Here is a 20,627-nt window from a genome sequence, read left to right as displayed (position 1 = left end):
GCCAATTACGCTAAATCATGTTAAGGAGGATCCTTTTTTTAAATTTAAGTAAAAACATAATTACTTAAAATGTTATTTCGCGGTATTGCACCATGTTTCTTATGTAGTGCTGAATGAGTATGATTCAACTTGAAGGGCATAGTTTATCTGCGCTGACGTTTGTGCATTCTACCTACTGGGTAGTTAATATTAACTCGGTCCAAGTTTATTTTCATTCAGTTTGTATTTTATGATGGCGAGGAGCGTATCTCGCCTTTCATTCAACAATATATTATTATTGTTGTGTTTTATCGGTTTTTGCAAAGCGCATCTAGTTCCTTTTCCCGAATTTGATTCGGTTTCATTAATAAGTAATAGTGTATCAGTTGTTAACGATGTCGAAATCAGGAAAATTGTTTTCGGGGTGCAAGGTAAAAATTTACAAAAGAAAATGCAGATTAAAGTTACCGAAAAAAATGCTCCGCGAAATACAGAGTGTAAGGAGACGGACTTGACGAACTTTGAAATTCATGTTATCAAGGAAAATGTGAATGAAACTCAGTATGAGTTGCAACTTCCGAGAACTTTTAATCAGACTGTTTACTTTTGTTTACCCCGAGAACCAAGTGAAAGAGGACTTCAGCAAAGTGTTACAGGAAATCAGCTCGCTTGGTTCCACCAGGGTGAAAGTGTTGCTATTAAATTGGATTCTGCCAATTTTTCTTCCAATGGAAGCTCTATACAAGTGCAAGTATTTTTTATCTACATATTGACTGTTTAAAATCAGTTGTATTATAGTTTGTTGATTTTTTAAAAGTTATTTAAAGATACACAACTTTCACCCCCTTTTTAATTTTTATCATTCTGATCAGTTCACCAAACATAATGATGTGGTTTGTTATTTTTGCAGTATAAAACATAAGATTATCGATTTGTAAATCTGACGTTTATTGTTTATCAGCAGAAGTTGCTAGGTATAAGTTTAATTAATGAATAATATTTTATTTGGATTTCCCTTTTATCATCCAATAATAATAAACACTATTAAAATGCATTACTAATTGCGTTTGATAAAATGTTTCATATAGGTACCTACAATAAAATTGTATGTATAATTCATTAGTTCTGAATTATTGCAAAATTTCAGTTTCATTGCTATTTTTAATTATCTATTTTAATTCTTATTATTGTATAATTATTTAATAGTTTCTGGATTCTGTATCTCTATTTATTTATATTTAGTTCTTCATTTCATCTTAATTAAACAAATATAAACTGTTTCTTTTTAAACATTTGATAATTGTTATTAAATCAAGGCGAATTATGTTATTAGTTTTGGTCAAAAATTAATTCTAATCTTTTGATGATATTTGTAAAGTTTAAATATGTTCCCTATTCAATAAGTAACATAAATTCTAATAGCAACAGCGAAAGATGTGGAAAAACTGGGAATAACTGTATTTATTATAAGATACAGTTCATTGTACTTTTGTTGTAAATAAATCAGGCGATACATTTATGTAAGCAATGTAGGTGAATACAGTTATTTTATATATTTTCCGGACCCTATTTTTAACGCAACTCTGTGTTTATAAATAAAATAGATGTGCCATTTAGACAAGCTCTTAATTGAGGCGAATTTGGAGTATAATACTAGTCTATTCCTAAACGATCCAAAGAACAGATTTAAAATTCAATCATTTAGCATGCAACTAGTTCAATAAGCTACATAGAATATCAAATTATAATAAAAGTTAGATGTTTAAAGAATGTAACGGTTTGATATAGTAAAGTAAGCCGGGGATTTACATGAACTTATCATTATTAGGAATAATATTAATTAGGAAGGGGCTGATTTGAACACATTTTTTATAGGGATGATACACGATCTCGAAGAGGTCAACTTGATAGTCGCAGTGGTTATAGGATATTCGGTCTTCGTTTTGAAAATGGGGAAAAAGAACCTTTTTTTAATGAAGATGGAGTACCAGAACTTTTAGCTGGAAGAAAGTTTACACTTAGACTTTTCGGTTACGGTCTTATAGAAGAATTGCTTGTGGTTTTTACCCAAGAAGCTGGTCAATATGGAGGCACATGTTTATTTCCTATTACCAAGCCTTTTCCGGTAAGAATGTAATCAGTAATAAGCATAATTTTAATATTTATGTAAATTAATAAATAAATATATATAAATATATAATTTCCTAGAGGTTTTATTAACAGAACAGCGTAATTTTAATAAACAGAATAATCATCAAGTATTTACGTAATTATAATCTTAAATGTCTTGTAACGAAGTGCACCCTCCAACGCATCGCGGGTGACTAACTGGGATATGTAAGTTTAATTGTTATAAACCGGCTCGATGCAGGTAGATGCATCTGATTGGCTGTTACGTTGGCGGCCATCTTTTTAGGACAAAAAGTAGGTCAAATTCGATACACCTGTACGTAATGGTATGCGGAAGTAAACAACCTAGGCGCCACTTATAAGAATGAAAAAGGAAGAACTTTAAAAACTAACAACTTATCTATTTTTCAACCGATTTTGATGCGGCTTTTACTAAAATTTAAGAAATTTAATGTTGCTTAGCAGTGATAATGAATAAATAATATTAAGTTACAAATAGTTAACAACACAGCTGTTTTTTATTTTACTTTAGGTTTTTATTAGCTAAATATGTAATTTAAGCAACTGAGAAGAGAAATGAATGGGGATCTTATGTAAAATAAATACTGCTTTTTGAGATAAAATTATAAAATAATTTTCTTTGTCACTTATAAAAAGAAACATCGTGCAGTAGTAGCGAAGATATTTTTGTTTTGTTACAGATTATAAGAGAATCTGTGTTGGATCATACTGCCCAAGTGCAAATAACTCTACCAATGCTAGATGGTCCCCTATACCTGTGTGCAACAGAAGGTATTCGGATAGGAGACGAGGTCATCTTTAACGGTACGCGACCTTTTGTACATCAGGGTTCGGAATTGTGGATACGCGTTTCGGCCTGGGAAAAACTCCTTCCCCTTTGGGTTCAAGTATTGATAATCGTTACATGTTTGTGTTTTTCGTGTTTGTTCTCGGGTCTGAACCTCGGTCTTATGGCCATGGACCAAACTGAACTCAAAATCTTGGTAAATACCGGAAATCCAACCGAAAGAAAATATGCGCGGGCCATCGCCCCCGTAAGGGCAAAAGGAAATTTCCTTCTTTGTAGTATTTTGCTCGGTAACGTGCTGGTGAATTCGATTTTTACGATTTTGTTGGACGATTTGACCTCGGGGTTGATTGCGGTTATTTTTTCGACATTGTGTATCGTCATATTCGGTGAGATCTGTCCCCAAGCAGTATGCTCGAGACATGGGCTAGCTGTAGGTGCTAAAACTATTCATATCACCAAAATCGTCATGGTACTGACGTTTCCTCTCAGCTATCCCATTTCGAGGACTCTGGACTGTGTCCTAGGTGAAGAAATTGGCAATGTCTACACAAGGGAACGCTTGAAGGAGTTGGTCAAGGTAAGTTTTTAATTGTATTAATATTTGTTATGATTTTGTTAAGGCGACAAGGTTCTGAATATCAAGGAAAAGTGGAATCCTAATAATTGTAAGGTAACTGTAAGATCAATCGTCATTCCCATTTTCTTACTTTCATGAGGGATATCCTATTTTTACAAGTCTCTTAAACTTTACAGGACTTTTATCTTTCCTCTTTTGTAAACAATATTAACACATTTATTAGTTATGTAACTTTCAAATTGAGTTGAATAAATATTTTTAAGTATCTATCTACTGTTTAATTTTAAAGTATTTTTCGACATTGATGAATTAAACGACACGTACTTCATAATTTTAGTTAAGAAATACTTCCATTTAAGTGTTTTTTAAATATAATTATTTTATCTGTATTTCTGTATACCACCTTCTAATTAATAATATAGATGCCAACTGCTCAATATTTGTTAAGTCTGAACAATTTTTTGATGTGTCAAGGTACCAAATAAATGCGTTTGTATGTAATTAAGTAAGGTAAAGAATTTGTGAACAGTAAAGTGTTTGAGATTCTATTCGATTGATGTTCAGCTACAACATAATACAATGTTGTAAACCCAAACGTGAAACGTAAAGTAATTATAAAACGGTGTGATGAGTTGTTTTGGTATTACATAATATACTTACTTATATATTATATGCATGTACAGGAGTATGTTGCGGATTATCTCTTGTTTTCGTGTCTAGCAATGTGTGTACCTATATATATACGTACATAGAAGAACTAGATTTTGCCGGTAAAATTCGGTTGAAACTAGCGAGTTATTATAGAAGGTTTTTCGCGACGAAAAGCGCGAACAAGAGCGAGTGGATCACGAGGCGATTGATTTTATTAAAAATCGAACTGCCGGCAGAAATAGAAACGCCTAAACTGGGTGGGTATGTACAAACATACAGTACAGACCGAAAAATTGTATTATTGAAATTGTTTTCTACTGGAAGTATCTCGGTACAATTGCTGAAATGGGAATTAGTAAAGCTAATGAATCCGTTAAAAAAAATGCTAGTTTTCAGTACCGAGATGTACAATTTCTTGAATAGAAATGCTTGAACTTTAACTGTAAGGTCAAAAAAAAATCATTAATATACATGTTACGTCTAAAAATTCTAATTGTAAAGTATACTTTATGTAATATATATAAATTGGTTACGTACATGTTTTCGTAAAAAATTTAACTTTATCTTATAATGAAAAGTCAAATGGATACCTTTAGGGAGGGTAGTGGCAAACTGGCTAATATTTCTACGTAATCAGAATGCACGACTTTCTAAGTTGAATAATTTACGTATGATTATTGCAAATGTGTAATCAACATTAGTCGTTTCTGTGTGAAAACGGAAATGATGAACTTTTCGGTAACAGACATGGAATTTCGTTCATTTCTAATAATAGTTAGTTGTTCGTTTTTGTGTATAGTTCTATTTTATTCGATAATTTTACAGACGATATTTCTTTCAATTTATTTCGTTTAATTGTAAAGTAAATATTTGTTACATTTCCTTATCAATTATTACACTTTGGCCGCCCTTTGTTCATATAAAGATACAGGGTGATTTTTTTAGCGAGTTAGGTACTATAAAGAAAGTTTTGTGAATTTAAAGTATAATTTTCGTCACTTTTCATATTGATTTACCCTCGATATATTTTTCGCATTGGTAAAAATTCTATTAACGAATAGAACGAGTTCTTTCCTCTGTTAATATGAAAATGCTTTGTAATGTATTAGTTTCCTTTGCGTGTCTAACGCGTTCACTTTAGAAAGTGTTAAGTCCAGTCTAAATCACGTTTTTTTACAGCCCCACAAAACAAACAGTCTGACGTCACAGTAAAAAATAACAAGTGTGTAATGCGAAATACAAATCCCCACTGCATTCTGCAATTAAATTCAAATGACTAATCGACAATTCATATAAAGTACAGCGTGAATACATCATGAAACAATACGTACAAATTCAACAGAAAAGAAAATGTGACAAAGAAAATTCAATATATACGTATGGGGAAATTTCTTTTTCATTAATTTTACGAAAATTATTTTGTTTGGAAGACTTATAACACTTTACCACTTCGGAAAATTGATATATACATGACTCACTCAAATACATAAAAATGAAACCCATATTCTATTTTTTTTCGAATTATCAACGATGCTGCCTACTTGGAATCGTGTATATAAATAACAATGATTGCAAAAATAATTCTCCACTGGAAAATCCTTGATTAGGTTTATTTGAAATGCAAAACATTACCTGGTGCATACCGTTACTATTGTATTGGTTTTGTAGCTTCTTAGAATCTACAAGACAGTATTACTAACACTTGGGATGTATTAAATGGATTCAGTTACGGGTTATACAAGTAACAATAATATCAACTACCTAATTGTTCATTAATTAAATTTAACGCTTCAAAAGTTTACTGGAAGTTTTTACATTAGATACTTAAAAAAACTGACAAGTAATAGCTAACATTTGACTAAAAATATAGAAGAAAATAAAAACGTTAACAATAATGGGAGTGATTTCGATGTCCCCTGTAATCCCCGATCGTCTAATTACGTGAAACTGTCATCATAATTTATTTTAGTACGGTACCATTTTTGGGTACTTTGCAGCTACCTATGTAGGCATCGGACTATAAATAAATGCGACCAGAATACAAGGGGATGAAGACGTACCCCGAATGTCATTTTTCCTTGGTATCGTATAAAAGAATAATAAGTCGATACATCTATATGATAGAAAAAAGGTAAATGAGTTCACCACATTAGTCGCCACTATATCAGTGTCGTTGTGGTATCCGATATCGTTATAAACAAACAACACGTGTAAAAAGAATGGTTTCTATCCAGGACTTTCGTTATAACCGGTACATTATTAGTTTTATTTATAATGAGTACATTAATTTATCGCTTGGCCAAAATGAAGGAACTTTGTTAATTCGATTTAACGACGAAAATAAACTCACTCATCCCTTTGATTAGAAGGGAAAGGCACAAATATTGATTAAAGCCGGCAATTTTCTCTAGTCGATGAAAAGACACCTCTTTCTGCGTCAGGTATTATAACGTTGATGTGCTAAATGAGGCAAGTAAATGTCAACTGAGGTCAATGAAATAATTGACACTTTTCGGAATTATTTTTCCGACTAAGTGATACCATTACTATCATCTGATGTAAACTGTAGGTACTTATATGCAATAGCATAGGTATTTAATTTTTTCTGGTACAATAACAGGTTTATCGCAGAACAAGTTAATTTAAGAACTACATATCTTTTTATCCAACCATATGATATAAATTCCACAAAAAAATAATTCTTTATCGATAACAATTTAATATTCAATTTTTTTTTGGAATTAACTTTTTTAATAATCTTCTCGTTATGTTTTAATCTTAGCTTTTAATTGTTATTCCATAGATATTTTTGATAATTTTCTTTATCTGTACGTAAAATCGAACAATTATGAAGGGAATAACTATTAGGTACAATTGTAATTATTTTAACGTACAGTAGATAGATTAAAAATGTAACTAAGGAGTGAAATTGTGATTATGACTTAAAATGCTTTTTGATAAGATATTGTTTATAAAATTTACGTTTTAAAATGTAAAGTTTGACGTAATATCGACAAACACCGTTTAATCAGTGTAAATCTTTTGACAACCCTTGTCAATTTTAGCATTTCATGATAAGAGATCATGATTGATGTATTGTATGTAATTTCATGTACGCTAACTTATGAAAACTTTACATCGATGTTATATGATTTGAAAATTTACGGTCAGACCTAAAATATTTAATACTTGTAAAAATGTGTATTCTTTTATAGCAGGTTTATTTAATTTTGAAAATTCTCATTAGAATTAACTTATTTTATAGTAGTTTTGTTCATACATTCAACGCTTCTTTGAATACTAAACATACAAGTAATAATTTTGGAATCGAACTTTTTCAAAATAAAAGCTATGTATATTTTCTTTGAAATATGGGGCTATGTATATTAAAATTTTAATTAACCGGTTCTTATAACTTTGGTTTGAAAGTTGATTTTAACATTTGTTTGTTTTACGATTGGTATTATTTGATTTGCTTTTAAAACCTTCGGAAAATTTATATTTTATTTTGCTTCCTGGACATGATTAGATCACTATAAAATATATGTTACTTATATAACTTTCATATGAATACGTTCAAAAAGTCCGAAATAATTTAGATATAGAAATATGCCAAACTAACTCAATGTAGGAAACGTAAATAATATAAATAAATAAAATAAACGAAATTTGTAATTTACATATTTCTACTGAACAAACTTATTGTTGTAGACACGTTCTAAGCATTAGGTACATTGAAATATGTGGATTATAAATAATTAATATATGCAGCGCATTTTTAACGAAAATATTTAGTTCTAAAGTGTTATGCTTTACTGGGAGATTGAGGATTTTGGAAACTGGAAAGAGTTGTTTGGACTGAAAACTTGGGAAGTAGAACAGCAGGACGTAGTTGTTAAAATGTTCTAATATTAGCAGAATTATTAATATCTCCGACAACTAAATAGAATTTTTAACATTTGACTCTAAAGGCTAGTCCACACTTGTGATGCAAATCGAGCCGCTTAACCCATAACTTATTTTGATATGCCGATAATTTTAAGTTTTACAAATTGAAATGCAGTATTTTCCCTATATTTTATGTTCATGCAAGAAAATAGTTGTAGCCGCGCATACCTGCCCGCCATAACATGTTAAATATTTCTGTACATATTTCTATTTTTATTATTCTTGTTTGTAAATATCTTTTCAACTTTTCTGTTCAAATTGTGTTGTATTGTTCTGTTATTCTCATTATGTAAATATCTGTCTTAATATTTCTATTTCAAATCTTTTGTGTATGTACCTATCTATTGTGTTCTCTGCAAATAACTTTATTACTTGGACTTTTCTATAATCCCTTTTAACATTTCAACTTCACGTACTAACTGCATGATGTCAATAACTATTGTCCCTTCTTAATTGCTTTTTAATGATAGGTTTCTTCAGCGGTTTAGGGTTAACATTCTATCTGTCTATTTCTTAGTATTTTGTATATTCACATTTCCAGATTTTATTCTCTTCTAATTGGTTCCCTACTTTCATCTAAATGCTTCTAGCTCCGCCCTAATAGTTTTCCTAACATTTTCATTTCCAAAACATTAACACTTCCTAATTCGGTTTTCTACAGTTCAAGTCAATTCATCTGCTAAGTCTTCTAGTTTTATTCTCAGTTCTTTTCACTTCTAATTTCATTGTTCCAGTTTTGTAAATATATTGTTAAATTGTTAGTCCCGTTTGATTTCATTTGTTTCATTTGTTTCATTGTGTTATTTGACCTTACATCCCCTAAATAGTCATCTATATACAGGTGAGATCGCCCCAATTCGAGGGAATCCCATATTCATTATTATTAGTCATATCAAGGTGGGAAACCGTTAAGAGATCAGGCAACAAGTATTTTTTTGTTTTTCATTACGAAGATTGGGGGCAATTGACGAATTTGATTTTAAATTGGTTTAGAAGTATCTACTATGTATATCTTCACGTATCAATTTCCTGGCCTTTATTTTTCACCCTTCTTTCTTAATGGATGTAATCTAAATTCTGGTTGTTTTGTAATATGATCAAAATGTACAGTTCATACAGTACAAATGGATTTATTTTCTTGGGTTTCACGTAGGGGATTGAACGAAAATAGTGTTACTTACACAAAGCCGAAATAGGGCGGTAAATCAAACAAGTGGATGAAAGAAACACGTAATATAGACATTTCTTAAAAGTTAGTGTTTCTTTTAGTTAGGTAATAAGTGAAGTTAGGTAATAAGAAGTCCATTTTCATGCAACTTTAAGGGACCATATCTCAAAAAATTTTCATCTACACGCGGAGGACTACCAGAGTCTAAAGTTTCAAAGAGATTCACAGAGAGCCATTTTCGACAAGGATCTAGCGGGATCCTTTATCTGTTTAGCAGTTCCGTTTTGGTTGGATTGTCTGATCGTTTTACGAATTCTAAGATTTTCCGCTGCCTCTTGTTGAATGAGTAACTGTTTGTTCGTTGGCTGGCCGATTTTCCGTTTTGACGCACGCTATATCGTCTGCGATCGTTGCCAAAAAATTTAGAAGCATGCAACACTTTCATAATCTGCTTTCAAAAAAATTTATTTTTATATTTCCCGACAATAGTTTGCATTTCGTTTATTACGTGTGCGTCTCGCAGACGAATTCTTCCCACACAATTTCACACTTTTCCAATAAAACGCCACTACTTAATATATATACATAGGTGCCTACTAACTGACAAAATTAAAGAGTCTTTATAAATATAGTTTACATTTTATTGAGATTTATTTCTAGATTTATACGTGATGTATTTAGGAGGATTGTCCATGTGCATGTTGCGATCTATTTCGTTGAGGAGAAAAATACTGCTCCAATCAATTTATCATGATTATAATGTAGTTTTGTTTCTATTTATTGTTAAATGAAGTTGTAAAAAAACAAAAAGGTCCAGTTTTTAAATTTTCACTTTTTATAACGATAAATTTCTGTTCTGGTCTCATGTCATGTCGTGATTGTTTTATTTGTTGTATTTCTAGTAAAAGACTTGAGAAATAATGGTTGTAATTTCTGATTAACTTATCAGTTTTAAAGCAATATGTCATATTGTGATAAGGTGCATTCACATATATACACATATGTATTTACAATGTTACAATTAATACGATTGCTTCATGTAGAAGGTAGAAAGATACTTGTGGTTGTAGTAAACTGTTTTGTTTAGAATATATGTGGCCGATTTGGAAATGATTACTTAATTTTAAAATGACTAAAATGTTTGGGAAACAATTTTACAAATAATAAAATAATTATTGTTGTGTAGAAAAATAACCAAACGATATAACAACAAAACGAGTGTAATAATGCGTATTGTTTTTCTTTATCGTTTATTAACGGAGGAACAAAAATGTGTTGAAAGTAATAAAATTGTAAATTTTATCGCAAATTGTGCTGACTATCGATATAAATCTTTGGGTTATTGCGATTAAATTCAATTGAGTTTATGCTTGTTAATCAAATATCTAGATCTTCACATTCAACTAATTGGTTTAATGTGTTAAATGCATAATAACAACTTGCTTCTACGATGTTAATTTGTCAATTTATTAATATTTCCGTTTCATTGCAAATGTGTGGGTCGTAATCTGTTTAAAAGATTTCCCTATTTTCCTCGCTTTTTTTGTAATGTAAGACTAGCAAGATTTCTTCTTTTACAAAGAAAAGCACTTTTCACGTAATTTTTGTATGTCTTTCTACACTTCTGAAACTTGAAAATCTCAATGTAAAGTTTTTAAAAATTTTCTTTTAATTTTCGATGAATGTGATGCATCAAAACGTAGTAATTATATATAAGATATTAATATACACATTGACTTTGAACGTTATTAATTTCGTAAGAGGAAAAGTACTGGCTTTCCACCAAATTTCCACTTTCCGGATCGGATTGAAAATATAATTAGGCGGTGTCAAAAGAGTTAAAAAAAAAATTAACTACAATTTTATAACCTAAGTCGCTCCAAAAACAATATTAGATATATCATCATCATTATCGAAAGGCATTTAGTTTGAATACTGGTTTGACACTAACCAAAATAGGAAAAATTATTTCCTATAGCATACTTTATGGCTGATTTTAGATACCTAGGAAGTTAGATAAGTCAGGATGGAAGGAGTAGTAGGGATATAAAGCAGAGGATAGCGCAGGGTCGTGTCGCCTTTAATAAAAAGAAGTCACTTCTATGCTCGCGAACGGTTAATTTAGAAATTCGAAAAAGGTTGTTAAAGTTGGAGCACGGCATTGTACGAGTGCGAAACATGGACAGTGGGAGCGGCGGAAAAGAAAAGGTTAGAAGCGTTCGAAATGTGGTGTTATAGGCGGATGATGAGGATATCGTGGGTAGAAAAGGTTAGAAATGAAGAGGTATTGGAAAGAATAGGAGAACAGAGGACTCTATTGAAGTCAATAAAAAATAGGCGAGATAGGTTGGTAGGACACCTTCTTAGGCATGAAGGTCTAGTCAGAGACATATTAGAGGCAGATACAGGAGTTAGGAGGGGTAGAGGTAGATCTAGATTAGATTACTGTTCGCAAATAGTTAAGGATGTGGGCTGTTCTAGTTTTAGGGAAATGCGAAGTTTAGTTCAGGATAGGAAAGAGTAGAGGTACGTGTCCAACCAGTCTTAAGACTGACGACCTTATGATTATGATGATAGCATACTTCGGAAACTAGAGTAATCTGTGTAATAAAAAGGAAGAAATGAAACATAAATGGTCTAATTAATTCTCTCGAAATAATTAATACTGATTCAGACCTGATGGGATAAAGTACTAAATTTATTATTTTACATAGTTTACAGATTGGAGTTGCTTCGTTTATGTAGTAATTTGAATATCAGTTGCAGTTATTTCTGATATACTTCGAGAATACTTCAACCTTGGTTGAAATAGCTTCAAAGCTAGGGAATAACTAGTCGTCTGTTACTGTGTGGTATATCAGTAGCAATTTATATGATGGTACATTGAACTATATAGAATTATTAACGGTTAAGGATTGCCTTAGGTTAGTTTTTCTTTAAATTTCAAACATTTCATTATTTTTCCGACTTTTTGTAGGCGGTGGTAGATTTTACTCAAGTTTATGCCATATCTATTGCTATTACTTTTAATTCTTAAAGGATCATGATCGTTTTAACGTTTATAATTGTTAGGTAATCAATATTTTAAATAAGCAATCGTGATTTTAATATTCAAATATATTAAAAATTGAAATTACCAAAGGTTGAAGTTTTTAGCTTCAATGTAAATTGTAATTTAAGTACGATAATATTATAGATAGCAACGTCAATTGAAAATCCCTAATTAAGCTTTGTATCTATCCTATGTCGTGTAAAGTATTAACAAATTAAATTGTTCAAGTAAAGTTGTATAACAAAGGGTACCATTAAAACAATTCGTTTGAATGAAAACCCCACTTTAACCGTTTACAAAGTGAGTTGTAAAATTATTTTATTGGCAATTTTAACTTTTAAGAACGAATCTGTTTGTACGCGTTATAATCTGCTAATTGTATCATAACTGAAGTTTATAGTCACTATTATTTCTGTACGCAAAGGACAACATTATTACACACAGATATAACTGGGTCAGAAATGCGACAGATTGTAATTGAATAGTATACATAAATTATGTCAACGAGTGTTATTAAATACATATTTACTATGATGATCCGATTATCGTCTATAATGTAATTAATTTTTTTTGTTATCGTATCTGAAAGAGAGAAGTTTTACTGAATTTCTCAAACTGTTCACACGAACGATTTTGGATTAAAATATTTGAAGCAAAAGAAAACGAAAAAATTATTAATATACGTATGTATTATAAATACAAGCAAACTAGAATAAATACTTCGTTGATTTTTATAAATAAATAAGCAAACTAGAATACATATTTTTCTATGTTTAAGTAAGCTTTCGGCAAAAAGAAATTTACTTAGTTTAAATAAACTGCGCAGAGAAAATCAAAAAATAAAAGTTCCGACAAATGTAGGCAGATCTACTGACACACTGATGATATCAAAAGTTTATATTTGTTCTGTTTTATAGCTCATTAACTTTGATAAACAAACTCAGCGATTTAAATGTTGTAACAGAATCTGCAATCACTTTTTTATTTGAAGCTAAAAATTATCCTGATGGTTGGAACGAATCCATTTAAACATCTTTTATCGTAAAATCACAACAAAATTGTACTTAAAGTGGAGGAAAACAAAGATTAGAATCATTTTAGATGTGGAGTTATAGGCGGATGATGCAAATACCAGTTAGGAGTGACGAGGGGGGGGGGTATTAAAAAAATAGAACTGAAGTCAATAAGGAAAAGGATAGATAGGATGAAAGGCATTTTCTGACACATGAAAATAAACAGTTTAAAACTAAACTTTTACTTTATTTAGTTTTGACTGTTTTCTTGTAACTTTTAAAAGATTTGTGGCAGTTCGACTTAATAAAAACGTTTTTTAATTATTAGAAATCATAACATCATATTGGATCGTAAATGTTTTCACCTGGACATGATAACTATTCATTTTAATAATAAAATTGCTTACGCAGTGTGAGAAACGTAATGGTGTATCTATTAAAACTGTCTATAGCTCTGGTTGCGTATGCACTGCATCATTTTATTCTTAAAATAATCTCAATTTACGTAACATTAATGAAGCAGGTTGCCAAAAACGGCGAGACATACCTAATCCTTACATTATTTTATATCCTAATAATTAAAAGTTAAGCATCTTTTACCAATTTTGGATTATAGTCTGCTTAAATTAGTAATGAAGGCTTTTTTATTTACACAAAAAAATTACCTAGAATGGGACATGGGACTTAATATAAACAAAAATTTTCGAAAAAGTTGACTAAGAAAAGCATTAAAAATTTGCCCGCTGCTGTAGAAAAGGACTGAAAATTAATTATTTTAGACCAAAATCTGACCGATTTCTGACGAAAATTTGAGCGATTTGATTTTCATTTAGTATTAGATAAGACTTGTAAGTTTTTTTTTCAGAAAAGGAAACATATAGTGTTAGGACATTCACCCTCTGGGATACTAATAAATGAAATTGGATGCAAAGCAATTAAAGAAACGTAAAAAATATTTTATTAAATAATGAATCTTTTTGATTCCAGTTACAAGTCACTACTGGTAAAAATGATCTAGACAGGGATGAGGTGAACATAATTAGCGGTGCCCTGGAACTTCGAAAGAAGACCGTGGCAGACGTGATGACAAAAATAGAAGACGTTTTCATGTTGGATTATGAAGCCGTTTTGGATTTCGAAACGGTATCGGAAATAATGAAATCAGGTAAAAAATTTATTGATCACTGGCTTTTTAAAGACTTAATAATAATACTATAAATATGAAACATTTTGACAATTAATAGGAGTTAATATCAAATGTTAATGTGAAAATTTATTTTTAGTTTTCAATCCCACTACAAACTACCTCAAGTTAATGAGAAAAAAAATTGTTGCTGTTGTCACACCCTTGCCGGGAATCGAACCCAGGAATTTTTCCCTCATAAACTTGAAGTAGTTCGTAGTGGGATTGAAAATTAAAAAAAAAATTAATAATATTTTTAAATTGATGAAGTCCCTATCTTTGTTTATCATTTACGTATAAATGTTCATTCATTTGTGGACGTTGTACTTATTCACAGGAAAATTTTGCGGAAAATCGTCATTATTATGTAAAAATGGCTTGCAACGTAAGACTTTTGATAGATATCTTCCGCATTTTAATAATGAAGCAAATCTAAGAAGGTCAGAAAATCTATTTTCAGCTAAATATAAACTGCTTTGTTTAGCATGAATTTATTTTCTTCGGCTCGTTTCTTACATTGGTACAAAAATAGGTTTTTAAAACAACGCCATAATCACCGTATCGTATTTTACATGCTCGCAAATCTCACGCTCGCTATTTTATCACTATTTCATAATTTTTTTTAATAATGATTGATGATGAGATGAAAAGTTACCTTGTACTTTATCAAAATGGAATTTGATTCCAAATAAATATTAATATTGCTATAAATTTTGTAATATTAATTATAAAAAGGATTCTCAACATTTTGTCAAATTTATCGTGAACTATCTGTGTAATTTAATGCGAATTGTGCTTTATGAATTATACAAACATTTTCCTTTTTTTATATATATATAAATACGCACAGTTAATTATTTTAAGGATTCGATTTTCCTTTCAGGATTTTCTCGAGTACCCGTATACGAAGGAAGCCGTAACAATATCGTGACTATGCTCTATATTAAAGATTTGGCCTTTGTTGACCCTGACGACAACACACCCCTAAAAACCTTGTGCCAATTCTATCAAAATCCATGCAATTTTGTTTTCGAAGACACCACCTTAGATGTCATGTTTAAGATATTCAAAGAAGGTAAAATCTATGAAACTGTTAATGTCCACGTTTGCTTCCCCTTTTCTTTTCTTTTAATTTAATTTTTAATTACGTTACATAAAATGAAAATGATTCCGAATACAATTTCCTTTAGGTAACAAAGGACACATGGCTTTCGTACAGCGTGTTAATAACGAAGGGGAAGGTGATCCTTTCTACGAAACCGTGGGTCTCATAACACTCGAAGATGTCATTGAAGAATTAATTCAAGCCGAAATTATGGACGAAACAGATGTATTTAGTAAGTTTTTTTTTGTGAATAATGAAACTGTTCTTATTGTTAATTTGCAATTTAATTTTTAGCCGACAACAGATCAAAACGAAGAAGAAATGCAGATAGATCGAAACAAGATTTTAGTGTGTTTGCAGAGAAAAAGGGTGAAAGTAATAAAGTCCGGATTAGCCCCCAGTTAACGTTAGCAGCATTTCAATACCTCAGTACAAGTAAGGAATACCCTTTTTCATTATTATATATGGCGCGCGTTTTAGTTACCCACGCCAGTCGTTCCGCACTCTTATTTAGTAAACTTAAAATGTCGATTTAATATTTTCTTGTTCTGTTTTAGGCGTCGGTCCATTCAAATCGGATAGCATATCAGAAACAATTTTATTACGCCTTTTAAAGCAAGATATCTACCATAATGTCAAGAAAAGTAAAGATTGGAGAAACGATCCACTGACATTAATCTATCAACAAGGTAAACCAGTGGATTATTTTGTGTTAATTTTGGAAGGGAGAGTCGAAGTCACGGTGGGTCGTGAAAATTTGGTTTTCGAAAGTGGTCCTTTCACATTTTTTGGGACACAGGCCCTTATGCAAAATGTGGGAATCGGTAAGTTCTTCTCAACTTTTGTTAACTTATTTTGAAACTACTTAAAAAAACTTACTACTAATTTTTTTGGAATTGAGCGATTTCTTAGTAGTTTGACTGATTTAAATAATTAGTAATTATTTGAATTGTATCTGTTTGGGAAAAAGAGGAAACCCGAAAAATAATTTGTCTTTTGTTTTAGCTGAATCGCCTTCAAGCGGTCCCACTGGCAGTCTCCAGTCTCTCAACATGGATGCCTTAATAAAGGCTACATTCCAGCCCGATTATTCTGTGAGAGCCTGTACGGAAGTCCTTTATATGAAAGTAAGGCGCAGTTTGTACTTAGCCGCAAAGAGAGCCACTCTTATGGAGCGATCCCAGAAGGACTCGACAGCAAGTGGAGATCAATTTGACGACGAAGTTGAAAAAGTGAGTAGCTTTTTTATTTACTTCCGGGTTGTACAATTTCTAATTTCTTAATTGTCCCCAAATATTTACATTTAAGTTGATTATACTTATATGTATAAGTTTATTGAAGGTAATGGTTTATTATTGGAGCATTAAACCACACAAAATTTAATTCCGATTAGTTTCATCGCTGTATATTTAGTTAATACTTTTTCACTTAGGGAATTACTGAGTCGAATTCAAGGTAACCCGTCTGCGGTTTTTTACGCAATTAGATGATGAATCAGTAATTACATCGATACATATACAAATAACTTTCACTTTTAATTCTAAATAGTACCTCCTACATAATGATAGTTAATTATTGGGGCATAATGAATAAATGCATAAGAATATGATTCTGTTCTGATTAAACCAAATTTCACCATATTATATTTAATTGATAAACTGATTTGATAAGTTTAAACTACTGATTCCATGACAAAAAAGTTTGTTAAGTATTAAATTTTTTTTGAAACTAAACATGTATGTAGGCACCACTTGAAACGTTTGCAGTGATTACATTACATAATATGTATGGTAAAATTAAGTACAGAATTATCTTATCAACATCTTTAAGGCATAAAAAGATTGAATTTCTTTATGATTTTACGGAAATTGTAATTAATTTCTTTTGACTTACGTGAACCATCCTAAAGCATTTTGGAATTGACAGCAATGGGCTGGCATTCAGCAGTTAAACCTGGAACAATTATTTGAGTTATTGTTCTGAATTAACGAAGAAAATAAGTGCAACTCACCGGGGGTGAAAGTGGGACTACATCTAAACTGTTTCTACCATGGTCCTATTTTTTTATTAATTAATTCCTTCGTTTTATGTGGATGAAAATCATTATGATAAATATTGTTTTTTCCTTTTAGTTGCTTCATGCTTTTGAGGACGACATCAGCACTGGTCGTAGATCCCCTGACGTACATCAAATTCAGTCCCACCGTTCAAGTATAGGAACGTCTAAAACTGGAACACCTAAAATGTTATCACCTCAATCAGGATCAAAGCTGGTGTCTTCGTCGAATCAGTTAAGTCCCCCTCGGGGTATGAATGGACCCTTTAAGAAGTTAACAGAGGACGAGGTAAGCGGTTCAACAGGTCAAAATTCTATTGGAAATGCCGCTAATAAAGAGGATAAGGAAGAAGAAAAGGTTTCATTATTAACTACTGTCTAATGACAACGAAATTTGTCGATAAGCTTGCTCTTGTTGAATGTTATTGCAAAATAAGTAAGAATAAAATGTGTACTTAGAGAATAAGGATAAAAATACGTATTTATCAACGAACGTAGCTGTGCAAAGGGTTTTTAAGGAGACAAATGTCGTAGAAAATTGATTATAATTTGTTAATTGTTTTTAGATTGTCAAAATTGGGCGAAAATTTAAAGACCTAGCAGAATAATATGGTAAAGTGTACCTTTAAAAGGACATTACTATTTTGAGCACACTTTTTCTCATATTATCCTGATAGATCCATTGGGTCACTTATGATGCTTCTGGATTTAAGGCTTTTATCAACAAATGACTCTTAAGTTGCTAAAGTGTGAAAAGGCCAGTGAATTCGATAAGTTTTATAAAAAATTGTTTATTAATTTTTCTTATACTTATTCTAACAATTCATAACTAATAGGATCGGTCTAATAGTTAATAGGAACTTGTGTCATATTTTCGACAATATTTTGTATTTCCCGATTACTATCGATGTAATTATTTATAATGAGCGAAACGAGATACTAATTTTTTTCTTATAAGTATGTATTTCAGAAACTGGCAAAAAATGACGAAAATACTAAAAATGACCAAATTTGAACAACAAAATAATTGAGGACGATTCTAAATTTTATGGATTATTAGAATAAGGAACAATAAAAAATTAATAAAAAGTTTTGTTATAGAAGCCATTTTCATACTCTCATCAACCCTAGTTTTTGAATATATTTCTTAATTGCTTACATTGTAATGAATAAATAATATTGCCCCCTGCGTATTTTTATCAAGGCAATGTGTACTTAAATGTTTTAGTAAATATATCATATTAGCAAAATTAGCAATGGTTCTAAATATCGTAATTGCAAGCACCCAGCTGTTCATGATTGTTAATATGTATATGTAATAATTAATATGTTACAATCGTATTATCGTTAAACGTAAAGTGCAAAGATAACTCACAACAAACGTACAAAGGGCCAAAACTAAATGAAATGAAAATCACGCCACGTTTGCCAAATTAGTTGTTATTTTTACTACCCCCTCGCGACCACTGTAGCGTCAGTATATATACTTACATTTATATATAAAAAGACTTTAATTATTACAATAATGTAGTCACATAGTTGTTATATAAGAGCAAACAGTACTAAACGCAGAAATGTTTAAAGAATTACTTTATTTTATCTGCCCAAACTGATGTATAATGTTGACGCATTTTGTAATTGTGATTATTTTAAAAGAAAAAAGTAAGTATAGAGACAAAATTGAATTAATATAGTTTCACTTAAGTTCTTTTCAAACTTGATTAAATATTTTTGTATTGAAACGAACATGATGTTATTATTTGGACTTCATCAAAACTTTTTATTTTGCTAACTAAAGCCTGAAAAACAGTTGTATTTGTTGTCTCTATATTTATTTGTTTAAATTTTGGTTTTGAAGGTTTTAAAAAGGGCAAATTCGCTTTAATTTTCATTCTCATATAAAGTACGTATCTGTTTATATAATAATGTTGTACTTAGACAGTTGTTTTCTGTTGAACGTTCCAAATACAATGTGGTGAGTGCTTTAAAAAAGACGTGCCTTTTTCCATTACAATAAAATAAAATTGTGTCCCTGTCTATCCATTCTTGTATTAATGACATACAGGAGCAGAAAGTTCACAGCAATATAAAGTTCATATCAAAATTTAGTTTTTTTTTTAACTAATCTATCAAAAATTTAACATTTTTTTATAAAAGTTATGGTTTTTGTAAATACCTTTTTTAAACTCGTTATATTGACAATCAGTTAACATTCCTGTAATAAGCATTATCAAATTGCTCATTTTTCTGTAACTGTACAATTACTGTTAATGCAGGTGCTGTTAAAACATTTTAAATACAAATAAGGCTATTATAATATTTTGTTTGTTAATTAACAGCTTTCTGCTCTGGTGCTCTTGTATTAATTTTTATGATAATTTAAAGTGTTGTAGTAGATGCATATGAGTGAAAAGTTTGATAAAAGTAAAATGTAGATTGCAGAGCTTGCACAGTGTGAAAAGGCAATATGAATTGATGACCAATTGTGATTTTTTTTACTTTAACTATTATAGTTTCAAGTTGTTTTCATTTGATTTTTTTTATTTTAGTAGATATAGTATTAATAAGCTTGTTATTGTTTCTTTATTTTTACTTTGACGTCAAGTCATTCAGTTAAGTGATTCTGATTGCTCATTTTTTTGCATTTGTTTACTATTATACGAAAATTGTAATCATGTTTTTTTTTGTTATCCAAGTTTTTTTACGATCTATTTGGTAAAAACTTGAGAAGTGGCGTAGTGGACCGGACGATAGGCGCTATAATATCCGCTTTGTAGTTTAAAAATTTGTTCTGCGGCATGTCGTCTTTTTAATAGTTTTATAAAACCTTGTTGTTTAGTAATAAGCTCTTAAATTGTGAATTACTACTATAAACAAAGTCAATAAATATATTATTGTAAATGGTATTTCAATAAAAACGTAGTTATTATCTGGTACTTCATAACCCCAAGTAG

The 20,627-nt window shown here is 30.6% G+C and overlaps 1 protein-coding gene across 1 annotated transcript; it reads left to right on the top strand.

Annotated features, from left to right (window-relative positions):
- Window positions 1-206: 206 nt before the first annotated feature.
- Window positions 207-20,574, top strand: LOC108740994 (metal transporter CNNM4). Its single transcript, XM_018475546.2, has 10 exons — window positions 207-726; window positions 1,855-2,104; window positions 2,811-3,497; window positions 14,317-14,494; window positions 15,396-15,587; window positions 15,703-15,849; window positions 15,912-16,052; window positions 16,175-16,441; window positions 16,623-16,849; window positions 17,750-20,574. Exons 1-10 carry the CDS (start codon window positions 230-232, stop codon window positions 18,053-18,055), a joined length of 2,892 nt encoding a protein of 963 aa, XP_018331048.1. The 5' UTR covers window positions 207-229; the 3' UTR covers window positions 18,056-20,574.
- The last annotated feature ends 53 nt before the right edge of the window (window positions 20,575-20,627 follow it).

This window comes from Agrilus planipennis, unplaced genomic scaffold (genome assembly GCF_000699045.2).
Source record: "Agrilus planipennis isolate EAB-ADULT unplaced genomic scaffold, Apla_2.0 scaffold238, whole genome shotgun sequence".
NCBI classification, from domain to species: Eukaryota; Metazoa; Arthropoda; class Insecta; order Coleoptera; family Buprestidae; genus Agrilus; species Agrilus planipennis.
This window is presented reverse-complemented; position numbering and strand designations above follow the sequence as displayed.